Source organism: Elephantulus edwardii, unplaced genomic scaffold (assembly GCF_000299155.1).
Source record: "Elephantulus edwardii isolate Elephantulus edwardi_28Jun2011 unplaced genomic scaffold, EleEdw1.0 scaffold00064, whole genome shotgun sequence".
In the NCBI taxonomy this organism is placed as follows: Eukaryota; Metazoa; Chordata; class Mammalia; order Macroscelidea; family Macroscelididae; genus Elephantulus; species Elephantulus edwardii.
The window spans coordinates 830,385-839,360 of NW_006399814.1; the positions used below are offsets into that span (position 1 = coordinate 830,385).

General features: G+C 60.6%; 1 protein-coding gene across 1 annotated transcript in view; it reads left to right on the top strand.

Moving 5' to 3' along the window:
- Positions 1-7,274, top strand: part of PLXNB2 (plexin B2) — a 13,119-nt gene extending 5,845 nt beyond the window's left edge. The window contains exons 14-35 of the mRNA XM_006888017.1: positions 199-307; positions 451-587; positions 685-855; positions 1,049-1,178; positions 1,250-1,477; positions 1,976-2,152; positions 2,752-2,897; positions 2,982-3,082; positions 3,170-3,399; positions 3,600-3,781; positions 4,161-4,227; positions 4,340-4,486; positions 4,905-5,061; positions 5,138-5,238; positions 5,317-5,401; positions 5,554-5,708; positions 5,799-5,959; positions 6,061-6,208; positions 6,371-6,435; positions 6,525-6,600; positions 7,017-7,091; positions 7,170-7,274. Coding sequence (XP_006888079.1) covers positions 199-307; positions 451-587; positions 685-855; positions 1,049-1,178; positions 1,250-1,477; positions 1,976-2,152; positions 2,752-2,897; positions 2,982-3,082; positions 3,170-3,399; positions 3,600-3,781; positions 4,161-4,227; positions 4,340-4,486; positions 4,905-5,061; positions 5,138-5,238; positions 5,317-5,401; positions 5,554-5,708; positions 5,799-5,959; positions 6,061-6,208; positions 6,371-6,435; positions 6,525-6,600; positions 7,017-7,091; positions 7,170-7,274 — 2,953 coding nt within the window. The remainder of the gene's footprint in view (positions 1-198; positions 308-450; positions 588-684; positions 856-1,048; positions 1,179-1,249; positions 1,478-1,975; positions 2,153-2,751; positions 2,898-2,981; positions 3,083-3,169; positions 3,400-3,599; positions 3,782-4,160; positions 4,228-4,339; positions 4,487-4,904; positions 5,062-5,137; positions 5,239-5,316; positions 5,402-5,553; positions 5,709-5,798; positions 5,960-6,060; positions 6,209-6,370; positions 6,436-6,524; positions 6,601-7,016; positions 7,092-7,169) is intronic.
- The last annotated feature ends 1,702 nt before the right edge of the window (positions 7,275-8,976 follow it).

Here is an 8,976-nt window from a genome sequence, read left to right on the forward strand (position 1 = left end):
GGGCTGTGTGGTGGGGGCGGGGGGCTGTGTACCTGTGGAGGTGGGCAGTGTGGTGGACAGATGGGATTACACGAGACAGTTGAGGTAGGAGCCTGGGGCGTGTACCCAATCAATAAGAATAGGCAAGATGGGAAACAGGGTGGGGGTGTCCATCTGGTGGAAAGGCCACCAGGGTGGGGTCCCTGCTCCTTCCTGCAGGATCGTGTGTGTGGTTGACGCCTCAGAGGAGTCCACTGCAGGAGGCATTGAGGTGGACATCAATGGGAAGCTGGGCTACTCACCACCTCATGTGCAGTTCACCTACCAAGTACGTGCCCAGTCCTGGGGTTTGGAGTCTGCCTTCAGGGGGCCGTGCAGGGAGACGTGACACCCTGGAGTCATCTGGTGGCCATGAGGGGTTCATGGCCTGTCTCTGTGGCCCTGGCCCAAATGTACCCTTTGGTCTTTCAGCAGCCACAGCCAATGGATGTGACCCCGAAGCAGGGGCCTCAAGCCGGCGGCACCTTGCTGACCATCACTGGCATCAATCTGGACACAGGATCCAAGGAGGACGTGCGGGTGATACTCAACAATGTCGCTTGTGAAGTGTGAGTGTTGTGGACCTGCTAGGAACCTGGGGGAGGAGGTGGCAAACCAGAGGGGCTGACCCTGGGTGGGGGCCCTGACGTGCTCACCCCACTACAGGACCAAGTTTGGAGCAGAGCTCGAGTGCATGACTGGCTCCCAGCCAAAGGTGGGCGAGGTGTCCCTGGAGGTGTCCTATGGGGGCTCGCCTGTGCCCGGCCCCAACATCGTCTTTTCCTACCGAGACAACCCAGTTCTGAGGGCCTTTGAGCCGACCCGGAGCTTCGTCAGGTGCTGACCCTCCACCCCTCAGCCCACACCCACTCTTCTCTGCCCTGGCTCACCTTCCGGGACACAGTGTGGCAAGAGGTGGCCCCAAAACCCCCACCAACCCCAATTCAGCGTGTGCTGAAAGCCAGCCAGCCATGCAGACAGTGGGACGAGGGTCGCGGAGGGCCAGCCCACTTACCTCTTGTCCCCACAGTGGCGGCAGGAGCATCAACGTCACCGGGCAGGGCTTCGGCCTGATCCAGAGGTTTGCCATGGTGGTCTACGCCGAGCCACTGCAGTCCTGGAGGCGGCGGCGAGAGACTGCACCCCCAAAGCCTGTGAAGGTCAGTTCATGCCCTGGCCAGCAGTGGGGGCCTGGGGCCCAGAGCAGCCTGACCACCCCGCCTCCCCGCAGGTTGTAGGCACCGACTACGTCTACCATAGTGACACCAAGGTGGTGTTCTCGTCCCCGGCCGTCCCTGAGGAGCCCGATTCCTACAACCTCACAGTGCTGATCGAGATGGACGGGCACAGAGCTCTTCTCAGGACTGAGGTCGGTGCCTTCCAGTATGTGGCCGACCCCACCTTTGAGAACTTCACGGATGGTGTCAAGAAACAGGTCAACAAGCTCATCCATGCCCAGGTGAGTGCACGGTGGACTTGGGTCCCATCTGGGGGACCATGAGGGATAGGACCTGGGTTTCATGGGGTGGGGGGGCCTTGAGTGGTAGGACCTGGATCTCATGGTAGGGGCAGGGAGAGGGCTTTCAGGGGACCTGGGTCTCATAGGGAGGGAGAGGCCTTTGAGGGGATCTAGGTCTCATGGGGCAGGAGAGGGCATTGGTGGGGGGACCTGGGTCTCATGTAGGGGTCTTGAGGGGTGGGACCTGGGGGGATGCAGGGGGACTTTGGTCTCAAGGGGCGTTATGAAGGGGTACTTCAGGTCCTGTTTCCAGAAGGACTTGTTGGGCTTGGATCCCACTTGGAAAACGCAGGAGGAGCCTTTGAGGGTATTGATCCAGAGGCTAGTGCAAAGTGGAGAGGCCTGGGTCCCACCTCACAGAGCACTGTGGGGCCTTGGTCTCAGAGAACAGGGTCCAGGTTGAGCCGGTGCGGTGCCTCTGACTGTCCGTCCCCCCAGGGTACCAACCTGAATAAGGCCATGACGCTGCAGGAGGCCGAGGCCTTTGTGGGTGCTGAGCGCTGCATTATGAAGACACTGACGGAGACGGATCTGTACTGCGAGCCTCCTGAGGTGCAGCCCCCGCCCAAGCGGAGGCAGAAGCGTGACACCACCCACAACCTGCCTGAATTCATCGTGCGTGCTGGGGGGACACCTGCCGCAAGGCACCCCTAACCCACGGGCCCCCATCAGTGCACCCCCACCCACAACCTGCCTGAGTTCATCATGCGTGCTGGGGGACACCCACTGCAGTGCACCCCCACCCACAGTCCCCAACACCAATGCATCCCCTCAACCACGAGACCTCTCCCCACAGGACCCCCACTAGTGCACTCCCACCCACAGCCTGCCTGAGTTTATTGTGCTTGCTGGTGGGACACCTACCACAGTGTACCCCTCACCCACAGGACACCCACCACAGTGCACCCCTCAACCATGAGACCCCTCACCCACAGGACACCCACCGCAGTGCACCCCCCCCCACCCACAACCTGCTGGAGTTCATCATGCATGCTGGGGGGACAGCCACCACAGTGCACCCCTCACCCATGGCACCCCCACCCACAAACCTGCCTGAGTTCATGCATACTGCCGCACTGCACCCCTCGACCATGAGACCCCTCACCCACGGGACACCCACCACAGTGCACCCCTCAACCATGAGACCCTTCACGCACGGGACACCCACGGGCCCCACACCAGTGCACCCCTCATCCACACGCCTCTCCCTGTAGGTCAAGTTCGGCTCCCGGGAGTGGGTGCTGGGCCGCGTGGAGTACGACACACGTGTCAGTGACGTGGCGCAGCGGCTCGGCCTCATCCTGCCCTTGGTCATCGTGCCCATGGTGTTCTTCATCGCCCTGTCTGTCTACTGCTACTGGTCAGTTCCTGCCCGCCCGCCCCACCCCCACGGTCTCCCTTGGGACCCTGTGCCTAGCGAGGAGCCCGCCCTCTGTCCCCCCAGGAGGAAGAGCCAGCAGGCCGAGCGCGAATACGAGAAGATCAAGTCGCAGCTGGAGGGGCTGGAGGAGAGTGTGCGCGACCGCTGCAAGAAGGAGTTCACAGGTAGCGCGTGGCTGGCCGCGGCACAGGTCTGCCGGACCCTGCGGGCGGGGAGGAAGTAGTGCAGGGCCTCTCTCTGTCCCCTCGTAGACCTGATGATCGAGATGGAAGACCAGACCAATGACGTGCACGAGGCGGGCATCCCGGTGCTGGACTACAAGACCTACACGGACCGCGTCTTCTTCCTGCCCTCCAAGGATGGGGACAAGGACGTGATGATCACGGGCAAGCTGGATATCCCAGAGTCCCGACGGCCCACAGTGGAGCAGGCTCTCTACCAGTTCTCCAACCTGCTTAACAGCAAGTCCTTCCTCATCAATGTGAGCGTGGACGTGGACGGGGGGCGGGGTCTGTCAGCAGGGCGGGGCTGGGCGGGGCCAGGAGAGGAGGCGGAGGCGTTGTCTGGGGGGCAACGTGAGTGGAGACACCACCCACGGCCGGGGGAGTACTACTGTCGGGGCAGGGTTGTGCCAGGGCGAGGGTACTGTCTCGGGCAGGCTTAACTGCCTGGTGCCCACAGTTCATCCACACCCTGGAGAATCAGCGGGAGTTTTCAGCCCGAGCCAAGGTCTACTTTGCATCCCTGCTGACGGTGGCACTGCATGGGAAGCTGGAATACTACACGGACATCATGCGCACGCTCTTTCTGGAGCTTATGGAACAGTATGTGGGGGCCAAGAACCCCAAGCTGATGCTGCGCAGGTGTGCAGGGGTGAGGCGCGGGCAGGGCAGGGGCGTTCCGGGATAGGGCAAGCTTGGTCAAGGGACGGAGTAGTGGGAGCACACTGGGGCGAGGGCACAGCATGGGCAGGAAGAGAGAGAGCAGGGTTACCGGGGGCTGGCACAGGGCTTTACTGGGGCCCCAGTGGGGCTGATTCCCTCACAGCCTTGGACTTGGTGATCATATGGCCAGTGGGATGAAGTGGAGATGCTGGGCCTTCCACGGTCAAGTGCATGTATGCTCGTGTTTGGCCACCAGGCCCTTGCTCAGGCAGCTTGCCCATGTGTCCTGGTGGTGATCTGAGGGCTGCAGAGGGTGGGTGTCAGACCTCAGGACATTGAGGATGTCCCTGTACCCCAGGTCAGAGACGGTGGTGGAGAGAATGCTGTCCAACTGGATGTCCATCTGCTTGTACCAGTACCTCAAGGTGGGTCCAGTACCCCCAGAGTCCACAACCTATGCCTGCTTCCCACCCCGCCTATGAACAGATCACAGACACCCAAGTCTCCTGTCTGCACTGACTGTCCCCATCACCCCAGGACAGCGCCGGTGAACCGCTCTACAAGCTGTTCAAGGCCATCAAGCACCAGGTGGAGAAGGGACCAGTGGATGCTGTGCAGAAGAAAGCCAAGTACACCCTCAACGACACGGGGCTGCTGGGAGATGATGTGGAGTACGCACCGCTGGTGAGCAGGGTGTGGTGGGAGGGCAGCTCCGGGCAGGGGGCCCTGCTGGGGGAGGAGGGCTCTGCAGGTGAGGACAGGAGCACGTTGGCAGGGGTGGGGTGGAGGTAGGACCGGAAGAGGATGAGGAGTGCTGCCAGGCAGAGGACAGGAATCAGGAGGAGGTGCTGAGGCCGTGAAGGTGACCACTGGCCACAAACTTGAGCCTGGTGTTCCGTGGGGACCCGTACCTGAGCCAGGTAGGGTGGTTCTTAAGGTGGGAACATGCTTTTGGCCTCTTGTCCCTCACAAGGTGATAAGCCCTTGGCACTTGTGAAGGGACCAGTGTGTGGTCGTCTCTCCCACCCGACAGCTGGCCCTGAGTGGCTATATAGACAACGCTGAAGGCAGTTCTGGGCAGCAGCATCTTTCTGTTCTGCAGACGGTGAGCGTGATCCTCCAAGATGAAGGGGTGGATGCTATCCCTGTCAAGGTTCTCAACTGCGACACCATCTCCCAGGTCAAGGAGAAAATCATTGACCAAGTGTACCGTACACAGCCCTGCTCTCGCTGGCCCAAGGCCGAGAGTGTGGTTCTGGGTGAGTGGACAAGCCAGTTGGACATGGGTGGGGTGAGGCGAGCCTGAGTGGGAGTGAGCGGCACTCTCTCCTGCAGAGTGGCGTCCTGGCTCCACTGCACAGACCTTGTCAGACCTGGACCTGACGTCCCAGCGAGATGGACGCTGGAAGCGCATCAACACCCTGATGCACTACAACGTGAGCATGCCCACAGGGCTGGGAACGGGCCAGCCAGCCCAGCTCGGCCACTGTGCCCACCTCCCTTCTGTCCTGCAGGTCCGGGATGGAGCCACCCTCATCCTGTCCAAAGTGGGGGTCTCCCAGCAGCCTGAAGACAGCCAGCAGGACCTGCCTGGGGAGCGTGAGTCCTCCCCTCTTGCTGCTATCTGTCCTTCACCTCTTTCAGCCCATGCCCCATCCTCCCCTGCTGTCCTCCCTGGCCCCAGCTCTGAGTGGCCACAGGGGAATGCAGGATTCTTCATACCACTGGGGTCATCAGCACACACTCCACAGGTCACGCCCTCCTGGAGGAGGAGGACCGTGTGTGGCACCTGGTGCGTCCAGCAGACGAGGTAGATGAGAGCAAACCCAAGCGAGGAAGTATCAAGGAGAAAGAGCGCACCAAGGCCATCACCGAGATCTACCTGACACGGCTTCTGTCCGTCAAGGTGTGTGCTGGGGGGTGGGGGGGGGTGGCAGAGAGCCCCAGGCCCAGCAGCCAGCCCCACCCACCTGACCACTGCCCACCTGGCCTACAGGGCACGCTGCAGCAATTCGTGGACAACTTCTTCCAGAGCGTGCTGGCCCCTGGCCACGCAATTCCACCAGCCGTCAAATACTTCTTTGACTTCCTGGATGAGCAGGCAGAGAAATACGGCATCCAAGACGAGGACACAATCCACATCTGGAAGACCAACAGGTGAGGCTGGACAGCCCTGCCCACCAGCCCCGCCCCCACTCCAGTTGCCCACACTCACCCATGCCCTTACCCCACCCCCACCCTCGCCCTTCCCCCCCTAGCTTGCCGCTACGGTTCTGGGTGAACATTCTCAAGAACCCCCACTTCATCTTCGACGTGCATGTGCACGAGGTGGTGGATGCCTCACTGTCAGTCATTGCCCAGACTTTCATGGACGCCTGCACCAGGACCGAACACAAGCTGAGCAGAGTATGTGGCTGGCAAGGTGGGGGGCACTGAGTGAGAGGGGAACCAGTCTAGAATGTTAGGGGCTCGGGCCCATTACTGCCAGCCCCCCAGTCTTGCCCCCATCACACATGGTTCTGTGCCGTGCCCACCTGGTACAGCTCACCTGGCTGCCTCTCTCTCCAGGACTCTCCCAGCAACAAGCTGCTGTATGCCAAGGAGATCTCAACTTACAAAAAGATGGTGGAGGAGTGAGTACCGGCCTCTCCCAGCCCTTCCCTGGCCTCTCCCCCTCCCAGGCCTCTCCCTTCCCCTGGGTAACTCGCCTGCCTCCTTGCAGTTACTATAAAGGCATCCGTCAGATGGTCCAAGTCAGCGATCAGGACATGAACACACACTTAGCCGAGATTTCCCGGGTAAGAACAAGGGATGAGCCCATCTCTGATCCCTGTTCTGGGCTCATGAGAGGCCCACAGCCCACCCCACATCCCCTGTGCACTGTGTGCCTGTGATGGACACTAGGGAGTCACAGACAAGGGGTGCTGGAATGGGATGGATGGCCTCTCTGGGGCCCTGCATGTCTGCTGCATAGACATGTCTAGGGCCACAGACTTAGCAGCCTGCAGGGAGCAGGAGATGACATCTGTGATTGAACGTGAGCTCCTGTGGGGGCACCGTGCCCACACACCTCATGCAGTCCACACATCACATCACAGCCCCCCTGCTCCCTAGCCGTCCTCAACCTGGATGGCTGAGAGGCTGAACTTGACCCTAGCCTGTCCTTCCCTGGTTCACGGTCCACCTGCTTGAGGTCCCTTTCTCCCCTCCTCAGGCGCATACAGATTCCCTTAATACCCTGGTGGCCTTGCACCAGCTCTACCAGTATACACAGAAGTACTATGACGAGGTGAGGCGCCACTTCCCGGGGCGGAAGGGCTCTGGACAGTACTTATCATGGGCTCTCTCACACTGACTGACTCCACAGATCATCAACGCCCTGGAAGAGGACCCAGCCGCACAGAAAATGCAGCTGGCCTTCCGCCTACAGCAGATAGCAGCTGCGCTGGAGAACAAGGTCACAGACCTCTGACCTCAGCCTGGCCCAGGGACCTTTCTCTCTCCAACCAGCGGAAGACAAGCCTGCCAAGCACCTCTGCCCTCAGCGTGCGTGGACTCCTACAGCATCTGAGCAGTACTGAGGCCAGTCCCGTGCTGCAGCCTGCCAGCACCAGCTCTCTCTGGAGCCAACATCCGGTCCCATTTCGTGTCCGGTCTCCTGAGTGATTTGCAAATGTGCCTTAGGTGTCTGACGCCCGCTGGGCCACACACAGTCTCCCAGCATTAGCCGCCAGGGCCACCTGCAGCTGTACCACCTCCTGGGGACCCGGCTCACCTCCTGGGCTCTGCAGGTACTGCGGCCCAAACTGTGTCTGTCCTGCAATGAGGACAAACGGTACGATGCCTTCCTGACCTCACCTGCCTTCCCTGCCGGGCCCGTGTCCTCAGTAACAGCAGGCGGCCTGGGCCCCACCTCCAAGGTCAAGCTGGACGTCAGACGTCGAGGCCCAGGCTACCAGGAGGAACCCCAGCAGACGAACCCTGGTCACCAGCCTGTCAGACAGGTGGTCCTCACAGAGACCTCCCAGCCCTTTTGTAAATCTTGTTTGTTGTAAATCAAATACAGCAGTTTTTTTCACTCTGGATTGGCTGCACATCTCCAGGGGTTGAAGATTACTGACCTGCTACCACCTCCGTGGACACATCACAAAGGTGATACCCGGGGTGGGGGTGATACCTGGGGTGGGGAGCCTCCAGTCCTGCCTACTCTGTCCTGACACCACCCCTGGCCACCACCCAGTAGTGTCCATAGCCCTTGCCTTCCTCAGAAGCTGAGGGTCTGGCCTGAGCAGGTCAAAAGGGGTTGTGGGGGCTGGAGGACACGCCTAGGTCCCCCGCCCTCCTGGCCATCACCTCCCTTGGGAAGTCTGCGGGACTGAGCGCCACCTAGTGGACAGAAGGCTCACCTGTTGTCACCCGCGGGAAGTTCTCTGAGAGGGGCATGGCCCCGGGTCTGTCCTGTAAGGTGAGGTGCCTCTCACAGATGGAGTTTAGGATAAAGGAGACCTCAATTACTAATTGATAAAGCAGCAGTTAGGGATGAACAGTTAGTCATCCCACAAAGCATTCAGGGATGGGGCAGAGGCCTCGGGACTCGGGTAGTTGGCTGTGCTGTGGCTCCTGGCCAGTGCATCTGTAGGATGGGGCAGGAGAGGGACCATCAATGGGATAGTCTGGAAACCCATCCTTACCCCCAGTGTCCATCTCCTTGCTCATCCACTTCCACCCAGCACTTCTCAGAAGTGGTTTGCTGAGGCTCTGTTCCAAGCATGGAGGCTGTACCTGGCCAGCAGGTGTCTGAGGAGGATCACCTGGATCACAAGGGGCTTGTTTCAAGACCCTGGATGATGGGGCTCAGTGACTGGAGGACCCCCCTGGAGGGGGCTGTGGTGACTAGGAAGGACAGAGCATTTCCCACCTGAGAAGTTGAAGGCCAGGTATCTCCACTGTTCTAGAGGCAGGGGGCGCCTAGAGGGGCCAAAGGCTGAAAGTCCAGGGCTGGAAACAGTGGTTGTGGTCCAGCCACTAAGGAGGAGGTGGGGGCTGTAGCTAAGGGTGTGGTCAGAGTGGGAATGGGACAGAAGAGGGAATGCTTCATCACATGGCCCTAGACACAAGAGCTCTGAGGGAGGGGTCTGCTACGGTAGAGCAGCAGGACCAGGCACCCCCCCCCC